Genomic DNA, 20,692 nt, shown 5'->3' with positions numbered 1-20,692 from the left:
GCAGGATAGACTGGACATAAACAGAAGAAGGAAGAAAATGGGCAGGGAAGAATTGGAAGAGAAAGAAAAAGAGGAAGAGAAAGAAAAAGAGAGAAGGTTTGGAATAAGGAGTATGGGGAAGACCACAGAAAAGATATGCAAAGTGCTTAAGAAAGCGGGAATTAAAACTTACAGGAAGGGAGGGAGAAGCATCTTAGGGATAGCGAGGAATGCAAACAAGAAAAAGGAAAACAGAGAAGAGGAAGAGGAAGGGATTATCTACGAAGTGAAATGTAAAGAATGTCAGAGTGTGTACATAGGAGAAACGAAAAAGAGGCTGAAAGATAGGTTGAAACAACATAGGGATGATGTACGACTTAAGAGAGAAAGAAATGCAATATTTAAACACACGAGAGAAACAGGACATGACATAGAGTGGGATGAGGCTAAGCAGATAGGAAGGGAGAAGAGAATGATAGTGAGAAAATGGAAGGAAGCCAAGGAAATAGAGACGAAAGGTGAAGAAGACACAATGAACTGGAATGGGGGATTGAAGTTAAACAAAGAATGGAAGATGATGTTAGAAAGAGTGGAAAGGACAAGAGAGAAAGAGGAGAGGAGAAGGAAGAAAAATGAAGGGAAAAGAGCGTGAGATTAAAAGTCCAACCACATTCTATATGGAAGTAATTGTGTTTAGCCTTTTAGGTGAAAGTAAAGTTGGAAAGTGAAAGTCACCTGCTAGAAAGTTCCAAACAACTTTCTAAATAGTCTGGAGGGAGTAATGTTTGTGTATATATAATGCCCTGTTTTTGTATCTTGTTACTTTTGTACTTGATACAGAGTCTGAAGAAGACCTTGCTAGAAGGTTGAAACGTTACATTTAGTTTATGTTTTTAATAAAATAAATTACTGCCTTGGTCAGCATATTTAGTTTTTCGTTTCTTGAAGTGTTGACATCATCCTTTTCATGATACAGATATTTATATCACACAAGAAACTTTATTTGTAAAATATTTACTAACTTCGTCTTTTCTTGAACGACACTTGCAAAAGTTGGTAATAAAATATAATAGCTGTGAATGTCAGTATTGTAACTGTTGTGCTCGATATGCAATCAGCTTGTGGATCGAATAGCACAAATAAATAAATAATAATAAAAAATTTCGAATAAAAATGTTTATTTTAGTTCAGTAATTATTTATCGTACAACATTTATAACAGTTTTAATTGTTATTATTATTTCTACTATTCTACTTTTATTACTGGCCTTTACCCTCTACAAACATTTCTGACGACGCTTTCTCTAAGCCATATGAAAAAATTAAAGGGTTTGTGTTTGAGTACACAATGTCGAAAATTATACAATTTACTGTTGTAAAATTGAAGTATTTCAATGTTTATAATTTATGTAAGCTTGATTTCCACCTGCAGAAGTCTTAACACGAAACTGTTGGTAGAAGATGAACATTGTCTTGGGAAATATTAGTATTGTTGTCCCTTATATCTGCATCTAAAGCATCCGGGAATTTCCCATTTTTTTCTCTACCGCTTTCAAATTTCAAGCGATCCACTCTGAATGCGATCTTTTCTTTATCAAAATAAGCCTGAAGGTTATCTGTATCCCACTTGTCTATATTGGGAATTTGGTCAAACTGGAAGTTCATATTGTCTGATCGATTATTTTTTTGTTTTTCCAGGAATAACCCCCACAGTTTTGCAAAATAAACATCTTTATATTTACAAACAGGATAGTCAAGGGTATAAATGGGTATTCTCCTAATTTTCAACAATGTATGACATTCTTCATAGTACTCATTATCAGTGGCAAAGCTAAGGCGTAAATACTGGGTAGGCTGAAAAATCTGCTTATATTTTTTTTATACAGCAGGTTCATGCGTCAATTATTGTTGGTCGCAAAAGTATCAATTCCTCTTTGCTTGAAGCCTTGATCAATAGAAAGTTCTTTAACCAGTTTTTTTTTTCAATGGCTATTGTACTGAGAGAACTTTATCTTTCATTTCTCATTGAATTACGGAGATATTTTTTTTTACTCTCTTGAGGGTGCTCATACTTCTTTCGGAGGAAGCTGGGAATGTCAAGACAAACTTGATAAGTTGTGTTACTTCTTTGTAGATTGTTTGAAGATCATTGCTAACTATGAATTTTAGAAGGTCTGCAGGAGGTAAATGCTTTTCTTCATCAGCACAGATATTCTTTAAATCATTTTTTAATCGTTCTTTGTTGAACAATGGATATGTGGACAGAAGGTTAATTAATTTCATCACAGGAAAATGTAGTTTATATTCCCCAAAGCTATTTTGGTCTACCAATTCAACAAATTTTATCTTTTCAAGATCTCCAAAACGTATTTCCAGTTGCACAGTCAGTGTGTCCAATATTTCGTAGGTCAAGGATCTGAGAGCCACGAAGTCTTGTCCACTTACATTTATTTTACTGCAAATCATCTTAAGAGTTTCCAACACAATTTCACAGTATTATATTTTTATAACATAAATACACTATGTGACACACACACAAACACACGCGCGGATGCACTTGAAGTATATTAACATTCAACAATGCAGCGCGTGAACGACGGACGCACTTTGCACGAGAAGAAGCACAACAGGTTTGGTTCTGAGGCTAGCCGCTTTTACCCAGCGAATCGGCGGTCCCCTCCCCTCACCCTCCCCTCCCAGTACACAGAGCTCACGCTGTAGCTGCCTTTTAAACGCGAGGCTTTTCGTCAAAAGCCTCAGAGTTCGGCCCGAACACGCTCTCTCTTTCTGGCCTGCCTGACGAGATATATGGAAGGATCGGCAGAACCAAACGTTCGGATTACATAGTTTAATTCGTTTTAACGAACTTTGATTGTTACAGGGCATAAGAACATTTTAATTTCAACATTTTTTTGGGTAGGCTAAGCCTCAAAAGCCTCATAGGAGCTTCGCCACTGCTCATTATATATCTGCACCCATCCTATATCAGCAATTTTTAATTTTGTAACAAGTTGAATAGAATGTCATAAAACAGATGGTCAATTTCCGACATAGTTTTCAAGATATTTTATGAACATTTCTTTTTTCCTATAACTTAGGTTCCATTCCCATGCCTCCATATGTGTTGTAAATATATGTAATGCCTGCAAAATTTCTCATACCAGCAATGGCAAATGAAAAGCACATTTTTTTAAAATAAAGTGGCAATTTCATTGCATTGCGACTTTGAATTTTTTTCCAGTGGCTCAGTAGCAGACTACAAAATCAACCTAAAATGAAACCTTGCGATTGTCTTGATGTGAATATCACATATGACACACGCACATACATATATACTGTTTATATGATGCCGAAAAATTTACACATTATATTACAGCATATTCTGTGCCCCTCCCCAAAGAAAACGTTGTAGATCCACCTATGGCAAGGAGGTTATTTACCTTTACACACACACACACACAGACAGAGACTACAAAAGTTTCTTTCTCTTGATCTACTTACCAATATTTCTGGGAGTCCACAATTTGATGGCATCTGCTTCAGAGGACTGGCTGTACACATTCCTTTGCAGCAGATTCCCTTGACCCTGAACAACTGATGCTCCCGGATACAGTGGGCTCCTGAACACAGAACCCCCCCCCCCCATTTAACTTGGACTACAAAGATGGCCACATATACATTAGATGATATTCTAGTAGTTATGATGGTGTGGGGTACTGTTGGGTATAGTTTGCAATCTCAACTGGTGCAAATTGAGGGCACTCTCAACAGCAACCATTACATCCTGGAAATTGTAAGAGGAATTAGTCATATCCTTGCTTCAGCTCACTCCTGATGCCATATTCCAGCAGGACAATGCCCGACCACATGTTTCCACAAATTTTGAAGCCTTCTCATGAAGATTCTTCCATGACCTGCACATGTTGCCTATTGACATGTCTTGAGATATGGTTGCTAGGCAACTAGTCCATCAAAGTCCTCCAGCATCCAGTACCAATGAACTGTGGACTTGCATACAAGTAGGGTGACCAGACACATACATGTAAAAAGGAGGACAGAGCATGGTGCAAAAGGAGGACAAAGTCATAAAAAAGAGGACACCGCAAGAAATGGCAACTCATTTGCCATTACTCATAATTAGGGACGTGAAGTTTCGTTTTATTTTCAACTGAATTTCGATGTTATTTTTTTTACTGCAATTCGGTATTATTTTTCGCGGTTTATGGCAAAATTCGGTGTTATTAATTTAAAATCGGTTATTTATACATGCATATTTACTGTTTCTTCTATGATGAAGATTTTTACATTGCTTTCGTTCTGGAAAATTAAGGCAAATTTTAGTTTTAATGACAAAAAAAATAAATTTAAGGTTTACCTTTGTTAGGAATTACCAAATTTCTTCCATTTGGAAAACTATTTCATCTCATCAGCCAGTAAATATGAAATGTTTATTGAATGATATCACCCAAATCTTTGAAAATAGTCATATATATAACTTTCTCCAACAATGCCAGGAAAATCCCTCTGCGACCTCAAATTAGGTGTTTTGAGTAAGCACACTCGCATACACAACCTCTCCCCCTTCTCCCGAAACACAAAAGGTGCTTCTCCCTGAAAATTATCCCGTTCCTAATAAATTTCCCTTCTGTGAAGATCCCCTCCACCCCCTCCTCCCCCGCACCGAGCAAATTCTATTTTAGGAGGAGGTTAAATAGCCTACTGTCAGTCATATTTGCGCCAAACTAAAATAATGGAGCGTGATAATTTCGATTTAATCGAACCTTCACCATCTAGACTAGAAACGACAGATCAAATAGCACTTCATGAACAAAAGAAGTGTTATCCCTAGTTCATATTGCATATTTCGCGACGTTTTTCGTGTTAGAGTGCAAAATTCGGTGTTATTCTGAAAAATGGCATAATTCGAGTTATTTCGCGATTCCGAAAAAAACCGAAAACTTGCCTCCTTAATTTACCCAAATCCATTTTAGACACTTTATTGTGCTTTCTTCAAGTATTCGGTGTCATCGTTAAAACGAAAACTTTACGTCCCTACTCATAATTTAATCAATACATATCTGATGATTTTTTAAATAATTCCCTATTACCTTTAAGCAACGAAACCATTCTCCTAATCGTATTATTTAACACATGACAATCATAACTAAGAATATCTATAGCTTGAAGCACAGAATTTTACTCTTTTTACAATTCTTGGATATTAGAATGCAATATCACCATACGTGAATGCAAATGTGACAAGTAAGCTTCGCTTTAACTTATTTCCAAAAAACAGAACTTAAATTTTAGGTGGTTTAGATTGTGTCAGGAAATATGATTTTAATGCCACGAACATTTTTGCACTCTTTCAACAGGAGGGGAAAGTGACAGCCACCTTACACTTTACCTCATATTCGTTTCTTCCATCCTCTAAAAGCTGAATATTTTTTTGCAAGATCATTGATGAATTTACATTTTCGCTTCATTATTTCATAAAAGTAAATATGACTTAATAATCAAAATTCTCACTACGCGTTTCTGTATCGCGTATGTATGACTCAAAAATGAACTGGCCGACCTCTGTGGCGGAGTGGTTAGCACACCGCACCACAACTCCAGAGGTCCTGGGTTCGAATTCCAACCTGGGCATGGGTGTTCTTTGTGAGTGCCCCTTCATCAAAATCATCATATCATCGCTCATCCTCATCTTCGCGATTAGCAAAAGTGGCAGAAAAGGGAATTAAAATAAACCATATCAGTCAATCAAAAAGGAACTGCTCAAATTACATGTGTTTTACAAGTCTGATTGCGAAGCAACGAGTTACAATAATACACAGCTACTAATGACTAGGGGTGTGCTAGACAGAACATTTTTTGGTCGGGACATGGAATTTTTTTAAATCCCGACGTTCGGGACATGTAAAATCTGCAATTTCCAGAGAAATTTTCAGGAACGGGTAATGATAAAAAATTCCCGACGCTGTGGAAATCGTGAATTTGACGTCATTTCCCTTTCTTTCGATTTCTGAAATAAAAGTTAACAATTTCAGAGAACATCAAGAATTAATCACTTTTTAAAACAACCATTTGGAAGTTCAGAACTGCTCGGGATCTCGAAATGTCTGGAAATCATTTCCTGAAGTCGGGATCTGGACGGGAATTTTTTTAACCGACTTTTCTGGATCCCGCACACCCCTACTAATGATTCAGTCTGGAAAGTGATCATGTTCAGCTCCCAGATGTTAGGTGAGCATTGCTCTCATGTTCAACTCGCCCCAAGTGATATGAATATCATTATGTGTGGAAGCATTTTCTATGCAGAACATTTGGTCGATGCCATACTCTTTCTAAGAAAGGAGGACATTTACCGATTTCTAAAAAATCCGCCCGGACGCCGGACAGACACCTAAAAAGGAGGACATGTCCGGATAAAAGAGAACGTCTGGTCACCCTACATACAAGGAGCTTAGAACGAAATTCACTAGGACCATATGCAAAGCCTCTTTGATTCAATGTCCTGACATCTCATGGAGGCTTTACAAGATACTAATTTTTTTGCATATAATATTGTTGTATTGGTCCAAGTCAAAGTGGGTTTTTGTAGGGATTATAGTTAGAAAATATCACATGAAAATTCAGTGATGAAGATTGATTGATTTAGTTTACTTTTACTTCGCTTTTCTGCCACTTTCAGTTAATCACGTGATGCAATCAGCTGCTTGCCATATGATCCTGCTCCTGTGCTGTCAAATGTTCAGCACCCTTCAACACAGTGTTGTCACCTCTATTCAGTGCGAAGGGTCTATAGCATCATGAAGGGGAAATCACACCAAGTGAAACCAGATGCGGTTTAACGGTTACATTTTTAACAGTTCAGGAAGGGAGGAAAATCTATACATGGCAACATGGGGCAAACGAAGGGCAAGATTTTGGGTTTTGGCAACTGAGATAGAAGTAAACAAATCCCTACTCACTATTCTGTTTGGTTTGGTTTGAGTTGGTGTTTTAAGTCCACTGTATGCACAGTAAGGCTAATCGGGACTGGACCTACAGTTTAAAGTGGGATCCGAACCACTTGTGCCTCCACCGGGTATCGAACCCGGGACCCCTCGATTACAAGGTAATGACGCTACCACTGTGCCATGGGGGAGGCCCCTCACTATTCTGTAAAAGAATAATAGTAATAATAGTAAATTGCTCAAAAAACCATGTCCTTCTCATAAATTTGTTCAACAGATTTCAAATCTGCAAAAAATACTATAAGAAGCTATCATATCAATTAAACATTAAAGAAGTACAATTTTGTTGACCAATGTAATACTGACAAAATGCAATTATTATCTTTTGAATGTCACCACACAATTTCTCCCATCAGAATTATGGCTCTTTTTTGTTGACAAATTAAGTAGTTTAGCTAAAGAAATTAGCTTCTACATCAGAGGACAGTTTTCTTTGTTGGCTTGGTGGCAAAGCATATTAAGTGTTCGACCTCACTATTGAAGTTCTAGCTTTGAGTCCTACCCTGGCATTGCAAGTGTCCTTTCATCAGTTATATCTCATCATCATTCTGATTAGCCTGAAGTTACAGAAGAACATTGCAAACTAAACAAAATACAAATATAAGATTTATCTTTTTCTATGTTGCAAAAATAATGCTTGTAAGTTAATAACACTGTTTTTATGCTGAATTCAGTGCACTATTTTGAAAACATAACCAGGGGCGGTGCCAGAAAATTTTGACCTGGTGGGCAGGATCCATATATTGATAAATTAAGGTGGGCAGATAAAAAGCATAGATGATTTTCACTAATGTATTCTCTCTCCCCCTAACTTCATTTGTATTTCTTTTCCCATTTATTTTTGCTGGTGTACATTTTCTTATTTATCCTCTGCTTGTGTCCCTCCCTTCTCTATGTCTTTCACATACACCCATGCGCATGCGTATATTTTCATAAATTCTTCTAATGAAATTTCTCATCTGAATTGTCTCCACTCTAGAAAAAGGTGGCGAATAAACTCAATGCAGGCACCTATTGAATTAACTCTTGGCAGGTCTTAGTCCAGGCCCGTAGCCAGGATTTTATTTCCATTTAAAAACGAAGAAGGTTAGAAGCCCTGAAGATGAATTTCTAACTATATTACTGTTTAATCCTGCTAAGGAATTAAAATTAATTTCCACTATACATTATTAAAATTAGATATTTCTAGGATTTCAGGAGGGGGCTTCATCCTCCTTAGCCCTCCCTCTGGCTATGAGCCTGTCTCGACTCCTCAAAGAACTGTTGCTGCTCAGGGTTTTCTCCTATTATTCCTTCTGTCTATCCTGTGTCAGTCTTGGTTGACATAATCTCCCTACACCTCTCATTTAGGTCCCCTTTTCTTGCATTGTATCTGACTGACCATGCTTTCAACTGCTCACTGTGTAGTTCGCTTTGTGTAGTGGATATATTGTCTTATTCATTCAACGTACAAATAACAGCAGGGTTGTACCACAGATAAGTTATTAACTTATCTGTGGTTGTACTGTTTAATTCATGCGAAAGTTATAAAACTTGTTGAAGAAATTATTTACAAATGCAAAAAGGCAGCGAAAGTTACTAGGTTACGAATACAAGAAATTTATAAATGTGAAACCAGCACTGTCCCTAGGAGAGTTTCAGGTCTTCGCGCTACACGGAGGGAAGCCACCTTTTGAAACGTAATTTTAGCATAAATGGTGGAGGCACATAGTGGTTCGGATTCCACTTTCAACTGCAGGTCCAGTACCCATTACTTAAAACAAAAACTCAAGAAACTCAAATGCAATTTTAGCATTTTAGATTTGAAAAGCAAGTTATACTAAATTCGACTTTTACAGTTACGCAAGTTTCAACTACCCTCTTTCATTTGGCACCACTGTTAACGTCCTTTATAAAACGAAATATCTTGTTTCTTCTTTCAATACAAGACATAATATGTGTACATTATATATGCAATTAAGAATGGCGACAGAAGGTATGTAAACACCAACAACAGTGAAGATTTGTTTTCTTCATAATTCAAATGAATGAGCTTGAATATCTAGTTACAATATTCATTGGACACAAGGAATTCATCAAAATTGATCACCATACCCTTTAATTCATCTCTTTTTCACAGATGACTTGGGTTGTATGGTGCGACCTTTTCGAAAGCGCTCTATCCTGCCCAGTATACCCTGGAAACTTGCATCTTGCAGGTCAACGAATCTCTGCCGCCTGGAACCACAGTCAAAATAATAATTTGTGGGGGGTTGTATTTCCAGTGTCTGCGTATATTTGTTTTCGCCCTTCGTCACTTTCACCTAATCACCATTGAACGTCGCTATTAGCCAAATTAGCAGAAAAGTGACTTCACATAGAACAAATCAGTCGAATCTGCAAAAGTGGAGTTTCATTAGTTCATACTCCTTCAAAAGTTGAGGTGGTCCTTTCAATTTCACATTGTTTCATTCTTAGATCAAGGCAGCTAACTCAGTGACCAATAATGTTGCTTTCCGAAAGTCTCAAATATTTGTCTCTGGCAATACACCCTATTAAATGTGATAAAATTACACGTTTCCTGAGAGTTCTTTCTGTATATTTTTCTCTCTCCAATGGCATAACGTTTTCGCCTTATAATGAAGAGGTTCTGGTTTCTAACGAGGGCAGTGGTCCCTCAAAATTAATCTGACAACAAAAGGACTAATGTGAAATAACTAGGGCTGAACCGATGTATTGGTATTGGTTGAAATTCATTTACCAGCCAATACTTTTCCGGCATTTTGGTCTTTCAGGGGGTCAGCAAAAATGCCATGCGACACTTTTGCAGTCTAGTTATGCTAAAAATCATGCAAAATTTAAACTTTCTTCTTATTTTGAACCAATTTTGCATTAAAAACTACATTTTGTGATTATTTAACATCTACTTTAAATTGAAGCATATATTTGGATAATATTTTGAACAACTTTTATTTATTCAATTATCGGTGCAAATTTGCAAGGGTATTATTATCGGTTCGAAGTGGTATCGGCTCAGCCTAGAAAAAACGAACTTACCCTAAACGATATTTTCACCATAGTAACCATACTACATCATAAACAACCCAAAATCAGACAGAATTTCATACGTAAGGGAATAAACATAGGGGAAAATTGTAATGAGAACTAAGAGACATTACAATTTCTAACTTCCTATATAAAATTCAATTATACACAAATCATTAATTTCTTTACAAAGAAACTAAAAGGAAGTTTAAAAATTATACATATAAAAAAAGAAAATAGTAAGTACTATTATGATACACATGATAACACATATTTTACAATTTTCAAATTTCTTTGAAGGACTGTAGATTATACCTGTTTATTACAGAGAAAAATACTCATGTACAAAATTTTCTTTGAATATATTTCATAGCAATTTTACAAAGTATTATGTATGCACATAAGAAAATGTCATTGACAGAGGAAACTGCAATAAAACTGCACTATAAGGGATGATTTGTATTATTTTTTTTGTAAATCTGCTCTTTTAGACGTAAAGTTCGGGTACTAAGAAAGAAAAATATATATTATAATCAATTACAAAGAAAACTATTGTAGGCAACTGCTATCTTATGCAGATGTACAGAACACTGACAAGAAATTTACGCAGAAGGTTTCATGTAACAGAAGCTTCACACCAAATACATGCTTACGAGTAAGTAAATGCCTTCTTTTTTTATTCCGGAAAGATTCTCTGAACATTGTCTTACAGTACTTTCTAAGATCTACTTTCATACAAAAAAGGTTCCGACAAAAAAAGCACATGAAAATAGACCATGAATACCATGATAATAAGTTATATGTGCTGGGGATAGGCTTGTACACGTCTGTGTTGAAAAAAGATAAAGCTTCCCTTGTTAATTAACTGCAAAGTCAGCCTTAGGCGTTATCTCGAGCTGGAGCAGTCCGAACCAGAGATATCAGAGTGCAACATCTTGGTTTTCGTTTCACGCTTAAAATGTCTGTATGGAATGCATTCTCAGTTCATTGATCATCTTTTACACAAACTGTAAAATAAAAAAAAGGCAGCTTCCCTTTAATCCATATAGAACAATACTATATGAATAAAATAACTACAGTAGATTCCAACCTCCAGATTAAAAAATAAACGAATGTTCCCACAGTCATCTACACTGTTAATTTAATACTGATACATGTAGTTGAAGTATAGTGAATTTACATGTTTGAACTTCACGCATTCTTGTATCACAAATGTCAGGTGGACGAATGTGAATTAAACAAGTTAACAATCTTCATTTAAAAAACAATGTGCAAGTTCTTTCTTTTTTTCACTGTACACTGAAAACATGACACTTACTATTTTTTCTTTCAAAAAGACATCTTTTCCACATCCAAAAATGAGTTCGTTTACTAACAGTTCTAAGGATGGGACAAAATATATACAACAACGCATATACTACATTATGTAACCAATAAATACTAGAAAAAACAATTGCACATTAACATTTTTAGGCAGTGCGGATTAAAAAAAAAAAAAACTGGATGGTACGAATGAAAATGAAAGTTTGGTCTTTGTTTTTTTAAACTCCGAGACTAATAACTTTCACAAGAAAATGTATACAAACATAATTTACATTATAGCCAATAGATCTCTCAGAAAAGCTTTAGACTCTGTCACTCCATATAAATTATCTAAAAAGTATCAAGGTCACTGAATGCACAAAATGCCATGGTTGAGACTGCAGATATTCAGTGATAAGATCTGTACATTTAACAATGTTTGAATCTCCAAACCAAGTTCTAAAATATAAATACAATCCTATAAATGGACAGCTCCACCTATGCAGAAAGAGCTCACACATTACACCACAAGCTCCCATCCTTCGCATGTCACTCTCCTCTAAGAGGCTCCCGGCACCTGCAGCATTGGTCCTGACTGTACACGACACTGACGATCCAATATTCCAACTAATATGGTCAGCTCTGGTGTGTCTGCGAGTTCATGTCGTAGAGTATTTGGGCAATGGTTCGTGATGACTCAACGTTACTCAAAGCTACACTTGCTAAATGAGGTTCGTACCTTCGAAGAAACCTGGAAGAAAAATAAACAGTACATTATGCAACTTATCGGATTTGTAACTACATTTTAACAAGTGTTTTTTTACGTTTATTTTACTTCTTTTTCCTGCCACATTTGGCTAATCGGGAAGATGATAATGACTGGCGTTGAGATGAGATGATGAAGGGACAATCACAAACATATAGAGACGACATGAGCCCCACGAAGGATTGTATTGGCCGTTGAGTCCAGATGACAAGAGCCTTGTTAGTCTGCAAAATCCAGGGTAAACTACATGGAAGTGAGGTAGACATTTCGGTGTACTACATAGAACGGCCACCCTTTACAGCCCAGTTTAGTTGAATGAGGAAATTTTTTTTTTACATATATTTGGGGTTGTTTGGGATAAACCACTATCTCTTCATCAGACCTTTATTTCTGTGTAGACAAATGCAGACGTAACAATGCTCTACTTTCTCTATTTCTAGTCTTGTTATTTTACATTGCTTTTGTATCTCTTGGGTTAATCATGGAAATGACTTTGAATGATGAAACTGTACAACAGTACAAGCATCATTGACCAGGTTCAAACCTGGAACCTCTGTCTTCGTAGTGCATTACACTAACTACTTCGCCATGGAAACCAGTGTTCTGATTTTTAATTTGATTGCAGTTAATAAAATTCATTATGCAGCAGTTTCATTGTTATATTTTACAATCTTACAGTTGGTCCATTTCACACCAAATCAATCTTATCTTATTTCTGAATTTGATGGAATTTTGTGATCTTAGAGGTGCCATAGTAGAATGAAAGAAAATATATAAATACTAGGGCTGAATCGATACTGATGTTAATGTCAGCATTGGCTAAAGTTAGTGGTATCGATAATGATCCAGCACCATATTTGTAGCTGTGGCATGGAAGCAGTGGTGCTGGTGTTGAATGTTAAGACACGAAGAAGCCTGTAGTAACACACAGTATTGAAAAAGTATTAGTTCATATTTAACCACTGGCACTAACAGATACTTTCCAAAGTCTACATATTGTGGTGCCTGCAAAATTGCAGTGCACTTCCGCAGTCTAATTCTGTAAATTACGCAACACTCAATCTTATTTAATTCCATGATAGATATACCAATATTCCACTTATATCTTATGCAATTCATAAAATATTTTAAAACAAAATTTGGCAGGTTAATGTGGTGTAATTAAAGTGGAATGCTTAAATATTAATATTAACCTGTGGTCATGAGGGCAACGACTGCTGGAAATCATCCAACCAGTTATGGGGTGACATGAAGTCAGCACAACGAACTCCCAGTCGTTGTCTTAGGTTTTCTATGACTGGGTTACGCTACTCATTCGTAGCACCCCAATTTCCTCACAATGGTGGGTGACCACCGGTCCCATACACAGGCTGAAATCTCAAGAGAAAAGTTGTTAACCTTCTCCCACGAGACTCGAACCACCACGTGTCCTGTAGCCGGAGCACAAAGCTTCCACCTTACACTGCACAACCAAGGTGTGGGACCATCTTGGAGATATAGTATTGGAAAGTACCAGTTCATATTTAACCACTAATACTAACTAGCTGATACTTTCTGAAGTCTACATCTCGCAGAGTCTGCAAAAAATTCAGTGTAACAATTCGACAATATAACTATCCTGAAAATTACGCAAAATCCATAACTTTATTAAATTTTGCAGACACAGTGTGTAGCAAGAGTGTATTTCATAATTAAATTCCATGACAGATATGCCAATATCCCAAATATATCTTAAGCAATGTATCAAATATTTAAAACCAAAATTCTGGTGGAGTGATGTGGTTACAAGGTAGTACTTAAATATTACTATTTGTAATTAATATTCTGAACACAACTTTTAACGTTTAAAATCAAGCATCTGCATCGGTGGAAGCAGTAAGGTGTTGGTTGAGCTATAAAAATACCACATATGGAGTTGGTATGTCAACTGGTTTTGAACTTACATTTTTTATGACATGCATTACTATAAACTTGATTCATTTTCAAAGAAGCTTTTCTTTATTGCAGCATAATTAATCAATGTTTTGGGATGTATAACAAACTTACCTCCTTCCATTAGTTGAGTAGATGACTAGGTTGCGGAGAATGAGGGCTGACGTTAACCTTATGCTCTTTGTGACAGGACCTTCATTGTCATCCTTTGAAAAGTAAAAGAAATGTTAAACACAGTGCCTTTGCAGTTAACCACACTCCCAAGACTAAAAAAATTGCAATATTCTTGAATCATATATGGTAAAAGTGGCTGAATTCTTGCTCCAATATACACAAAACAATTAAAAATGGCTTAGTTTTGGGACAGAGTCCTACAAATACTTCAAATGCAAATACAATGGAACTTGTCAATTTCAATGTACCGGGTGATCTGTTTGTGATGTCAGAAAAGTAAACCTTTATACACAAGAGGATAATGTACGTATCTGTGAACAGTTTGTTGTAATATAAGCACATAGGATGTAAGTTTCGAATAAGTGGAGGTTAACTGGCAGCAGTAGCATGCATGCAATACTCGAAAATTTTGCATACCATATGACACACTGTGTGCACTGTTGTGCCGTGATCATCACCTTTGTTACCATGCACATTAGCGCCGCCATGTGGCTGAAGTCTGTAAACTTCCATTCATTCGAAACTTACATCCTTTCTGCTTATACATATTACCGCAAGCTGCTCGGAGATATGTACATTAACCTCTGGTGTATAAAGGTTTACTTTTCTGACATCTCAAACGGATCACCCGGTATTTCTACTTAGCCTTATTCCATCTTAACAGACTTTATGTGGGTTTCTTCCACTACATATTAAAATATTTTTTAAATAATTTTATGTGCCTGCCGACTTCTGTGAGGGAGTGGTTATCACATCATGCTACAGCTCCAGAGGTTCCAGGTTTGAATTCTGCCGAGCATGGGTGCACTTTGTGAGTGTCCTTTCATCACATCATCTCTCATTCTCAACACTGGGCCACAAGTGGCAGAAAAATTAAGTAAAATAAACTAAACCAATCAATAATCATTTCACGCTTCTTTTTCTGCCTCCTTAGGCAGAGGATGAATGATGAAACTGATGAAGGGACCACAACTGGACTCAAAACCTGGAACCATTGGTGGAGAAATTGTGAACAGATCACCCATGTTCTCAGCCACCAAGGCAGCAACACACTTCATTAAGTGATAAATCATTTCTGCATTACCGTACATGGCATAATTTACAGTAACTATGTCACACCAAAAAAACATGTTTGGAATATTGATTTTGTTACAACACACTATGCAAAACAGAAAAACAAAAATGGTATTGAACTCTCCCTCTGACATCTCTTCTATCATTTCCATGCACACACACGTACGTGTGCTTTCTCTATATTACATTATCAACCTACAGGCATGCACTGATACAGTATTTCACCCAATACAAAATAAACTACGTACCCACAAAGAAACATCATCTACAAGCTACACTTATGCTACTTACCAATTAGAATAAAAGTTCACCCTAGTAAAACCACATACATCACTTAGACAGGGTTTTAAAATTACACTAAGCCACTGCAGTGTTTGAAATATTCTTGCGGAATAATATTTCATCCTAGACAGATGAATTACACGATTCACTCTTATGAATAATGAGTCTATTAATTCAGTACACTGTTCTCTTTCTTTGTTCGTGGTGGCTCCCCAGGTTGGCCACTCTAGGGCCATGAAAAATTCAAGTATAATTCCCGGTTTTCAAGGCAAACTTTCCTAAAATTCAAGACTACAAAGAGATATTTTCTGTACATCAACCTTACGTATTAGCACCTCTCAGCACTCACGCACATACACACAAATATATTAAGAATATAAAGGGTATATGTGATTCCAATGAATCCAAAAATTCTAATTACGGGATTGAACTAATCTACAAAAAATTGTTAATTCTACGAGAAATTCAAACTCAAATTTAACTAATCAACTTCAAGATATCTTATCCTGTAATAATCTTCTGCGTATCAGATAAGATTGTTCTGCAAAGGACTCTAACAAAGTAAATGAATTGAGAGAATTCTGTTTTATTTTCCACGCAGCTTCCCTTTCCTTACACAATAAAAATACGCTAAACTCTGAAAAACTTGCATCAGGGCATTTATAAATATACAGCATGTCCCGCTTATACTTATAATAAAAGAAAAATTCATAACTTCTAAACAAACTGTCAGAATGATGTGATTGTTGTTTCATTTTAAAGAATGACTCAGAATTTTTTTTAGCAACACATTCAGTGGTAGTTGCGCATGCACAGTAGCCAGAATGTCTTGAAAACTGATATTATCAGTTTCTCAGTAGCCATTCGTCATGTGGTCGCCACAAGAAAAGGTGTTTTGTGTTTTAACGTTGTCTGAAGTGAAGTCTATGACACTTGTGCAGAGACGATTTCGTGCACGTTATGGTTTGGATGCTAAAGAAGTAGTTCATAGTACATTTCAATAAAGAAATGGGAAAAAAACAGTTACGCGAAACCGGTTCATTTCTCAAATCTTGTTAGAGACTTCCTGGATGAGCATTTCAATGGAAAATGGATAGGAAGAGGTTCGGATTTTATTGAATGTCCCCCACGGTCACCAGACCTCACTGTGTGTCATTTTTTTGTTGTGGGGGTGTGTTAAGGACAAAGTTTACTGTACACTGGTTAGAGATTTGCAAGACTTGCATGAAAAAATTGTGGTTGCAGTAAGCAACATTACCCCGCACATGTTTCAAAACGTGTGGCTTGAGGCTGACAACCGGTTTGACATTTACCGTGCCACTAACGGTTCACAAGTGGAAGTTTTCTTGATTTGTAAAAAAAATTTCTGAGTTGTTACATGTTTGGACAAAAAATATTGGTGAATAAGAAAGCTGTGATTTTTTCTTTTATTATACGTATAAGCGGGACACGCTGTATAATTTCAATGGGATTTGGATGAACAAAAGTTGCAATTTTTCATGTCTACGGAGAAAAATTCATGCAGAATTCCATGAATTCCCGGTGAGTAGCCACCCTGCTCCCACATGTACTAAAATTTGGTTGTTAAACCATCAATGAACACAAACTGAGGGGGATTTATAAAATTTGGACCATTACATATCCTTTTGGCCCTGCCAACATTATTATTACTATGTTTTGTTTATCATAGTACTTGACTTCCACTAATTGCATGCTCTGTAGTAATAACCAGTGGCATAGCGTTTCGCGATCCGCTTGCAACGCTCCAATAACAACACTCGTTCTAGCATTTTTTTTTAAATGCATTTCCTGGCCGTCCGTAGGTTTGGCGTAAAGGACTCTATATTCCTTGCTCCCTATCTGGAGTGTGGAGGGAAAGCTTTGATCTCTACAGCACACGCGCAATGCTCTCTTGAACGCCGGCCTACGGAGCAGAGCGCTACCTGATTGGTTCTAGGGCTCATGTGACCCTTCCTGCTTTCCGACGCAGGTGACAGAAGCAGAATTCCTACTTGTTTCTTTGCGCTCGTGCTGTGTGATGCTACAATATGCAATACTGACTGATGTAACTTTACCAAACAAAAATTTACCATTTCTTAATGACCACTGCATTGTGAGTTTTATCGCATGATGTGCATTAAAAACTAAAAGATCAACACAGTTCTTGTCAAATAAGTTGGTGAAGTCCTCATGATAGAAGTTCAGCTTGTGGCTGCTCTACCACTTAACCTGCAAACTATTCCTTTTTTATTAGGGATGGGACCGATTAATCGGTACTCTATCGGTATCAGCCGATATAGGCATATCGGTAAAATTACAGATCTGATAAATCGATAAATATCTCATAATTTAGTGTAAATTGTCCCATTTTGTTATATTTTTTATGGATAATCTGCATGCCCTACTTTCAAAAAAAGTAAATGTCTAAATATGCAACTTCTCTTTCACTGCAGTCACCTCAAAACACACATTTATTAAGGAGGTCAATGAGCCTTCAGGTTCTTCTAATTTTATATTGGATGGGTAGAATATCGGTTACGGTATATTTTATATCGGTACTTTATCGGTATCGGCCCATCCTTATTTTTTATTATTATTTTTTCGTTAGTATCTAACTGGTTAATATTGTGTCAATGGAAATATTTAGCATTCATTTGAAAACTCTTAACATCGAATGGTCTCGCGGCAAAATTATTATAAAATAATTATAAGCATTCTCAAAATGCAATAAACAGTGGTCTGAATTACTAATTGGCACTGTTAGGTCAGTAGAGTGTACGATAGTTGGATCAACCAACCACCTCCGTGTCAGAGTGCACAGCGTGCCAAGATGACAGAGGTCCCTGGTTCGAATCCCGGCGTGAGAGCACGGGTGTCCTTCAATCATCAATATAATCACTCATATTTATATTCGCGATTAACCAAAAGTGGTACAAAAGTGAAGTAAAATAAACCAAATCAATCAGTAGCTGGATCATGCACAACAATGACGTCTACTGTTGTTCACAGCTGCTTTTATTTATTTATTTTTTTATTAAAATGACTTGTGTCAAGCTGAAGGGTTTCCTTGATTATAAAAAAGGTATAAAACACCAGAGTTCAAAAAATTTGTTGCAAAGTGAGGCATTTCATTTTCTAGCTAAAACATGCATGGATCATGTTTTATTGAAAACCCAGCTGACTTGAGGCAAATAAACAATACCTGTGGCGACTAATTTCGTAAGTAAATTATTAAGCAAATAGGGCCAACCCTTTCTTCAGCCTTGGCATTCCCACCAGAATGCCCATGCTACGCCACTGGCAATAACCCTTGTAAACTTTACAATATACACCCATCTAATTAAAAAAAAATCATTAAAATTTGTTTTGGTTTATAAGCGCCACTTGCACTATGCATTTTGTCACACAACACTACTACCGCACACGTATCAAAGAAAAAGAAACCAACACTACATTACTGTAGCCACACTGGCTGTGAACTGAGGAAGAATGATGTTGATTTCAACTGTCAATATCTCTCCACTTGACTTTCAATTGTTGGCATTCAAAATGTTTACATTCGTTTCTTCGAGAAACAATTGATTACATTCAAGAACCCTTACGTGACCACTGAAAATAGTGTTATGATGTAAAAAGTTATTTAAATGGTAGAAGCTCCTTCTTTCATGAAATAAGCAAGTAAAAGGACTTGATATGTTGTTTTATTTTGCTGTTAGCACAATATTAAGGGACAATGGTCTTTTTTTCATTTCTGCCCCTTAAGCATCTCATTTTTATGCTGCCCCTAGGCTATAGCCTTGGATAGCCTACTGGCAAATCTCACCCTGGATACAAATAAAAGGGAGTATATATATTAAAATAACTACAATGATTATACTGCTTTTCCGGATTCTCTGGAGTAGCGACGTGCAGAGGGGAAAGCTTGTGGGCGGGGCCAGACTGGGTAGGGAAGGGTGCGGGATGAAAGCAACGAAGTGCTGCACGGTGTAACGGCCGTAAAGCAAAAGGCTTTCTCCTGCCAATTTCTTCTTTTATTCTTAACAATGGCCAGTGTATTGTTTTACACAAATAACAAATAATATTGCGTCCTCCTCCGTAGCCGAGCGGGTTAAGGCGTTCACTCGTCTTGAGATCGTTCGCTGCGGGACGGCGTAGGTTCGAATCCGGCTCTGGTCGGAATTTATTCGGCCTACGTATAGGGCCGGTGGCAACCCACCATCGTGAGGAAATTGGGGAGCTCCGAGTGAGTGAGCGTAATCCGGTCACGGAGACCTACTATAACGGCTGGGGATACGTCGGGCCGACCCCCCGACTATTCCAATACCGGTTGAAGATCTCCACGCTTAGAGGTGACGAATGAAAGCGTGGGAGGGAGACCGGCAGTCGGTAGGTACGCCTAGGCCCTTCTGGGCTGTTGCGCGACGGATTATTTATTATTATTAACAAATAATATTGCACGTTTGTCTTTTGATGCTACGAAGAACAGAAAAAAAATTAAAACAAATTTAAACATACATTTTCAAAAAAACATGCAAATAACCACGAACTATGAAACATCATGTATCAAAATGTGTTTTAAACAAGTCTGAAAAACATGTTTCAAACACTTTGTTTTGAACATTTGTAAAAAAACAAAGCCACGTGTTTTAAACAAGTTGTTCTCGAACACATTCAACACTATGAGGCGCTCTCCTGAATGCAGAGTTCCCCTAGACTTGCGAGCTGACATGTTTACTACGGAACTACTGAACCGCGAATGAGCAGTTGAGTCGCCCCCTCCTGTGGATGCCCCTCCCCTCTGCACGTTCATTGGACGAGGCTCACACCCTTCAACATGCGCACAGAACGCATTCGCGTTCTCTTACTCCAGAGAATCCGGGAAAGGAATATAGGGCATAAGAACTTAACACTGAAGAATTCTCTGTGACTTCAAAGAGGCAGGCACTAATTGACTAACGTTACAAATCTCATACAGAAATGACTTTCAATTAGAAAGATGTCCTCGTCTTAAGCTACATAAACTACAATTGAAGAGAGAGGAAAATTATAGCAGCCGAATACACATTTTTCACGAGTCAGGTTGTGACAACCTTTAGTATGCCTGTAATCTTAGGAAAACTATTTGCTGCAAACCATTGGGG

At 37.0% G+C, this 20,692-nt stretch overlaps 1 protein-coding gene across 8 annotated transcripts in view; it reads right to left on the bottom strand.

The window, feature by feature from the left end:
* Window positions 1-10,286: 10,286 nt before the first annotated feature.
* The window catches only part of Bap170 (Brahma associated protein 170kD), a 138,591-nt gene continuing 128,185 nt past the window's right edge, over window positions 10,287-20,692 (bottom strand). For 5 of the 8 annotated variants that reach the window (XM_083129565.1, XM_083129559.1, XM_083129562.1 and 2 more), the window contains 2 exons: window positions 14,136-14,227; window positions 10,287-12,074 (listed from right to left, as the gene is read on the bottom strand). In XM_083129565.1, the coding sequence (XP_082985691.1) occupies window positions 11,960-12,074; window positions 14,136-14,227 (207 nt within the window). In that variant the 3' untranslated portion in view covers window positions 10,287-11,959. The remainder of the gene's footprint in view (window positions 12,075-14,135; window positions 14,228-20,692) is intronic. The other 3 variants (XM_083129561.1, XM_083129567.1, XM_083129566.1) reach the window with 2 other exon arrangements.

Source organism: Lepisma saccharinum, chromosome 10 (assembly GCF_977018435.1).
Source record: "Lepisma saccharinum chromosome 10, izLepSacc3.1, whole genome shotgun sequence".
In the NCBI taxonomy this organism is placed as follows: domain Eukaryota; kingdom Metazoa; phylum Arthropoda; class Insecta; order Zygentoma; family Lepismatidae; genus Lepisma; species Lepisma saccharinum.
The sequence above is the reverse complement of the archived record's forward strand: the minus strand, read 5'-3'. Positions and strand labels throughout refer to the sequence as shown.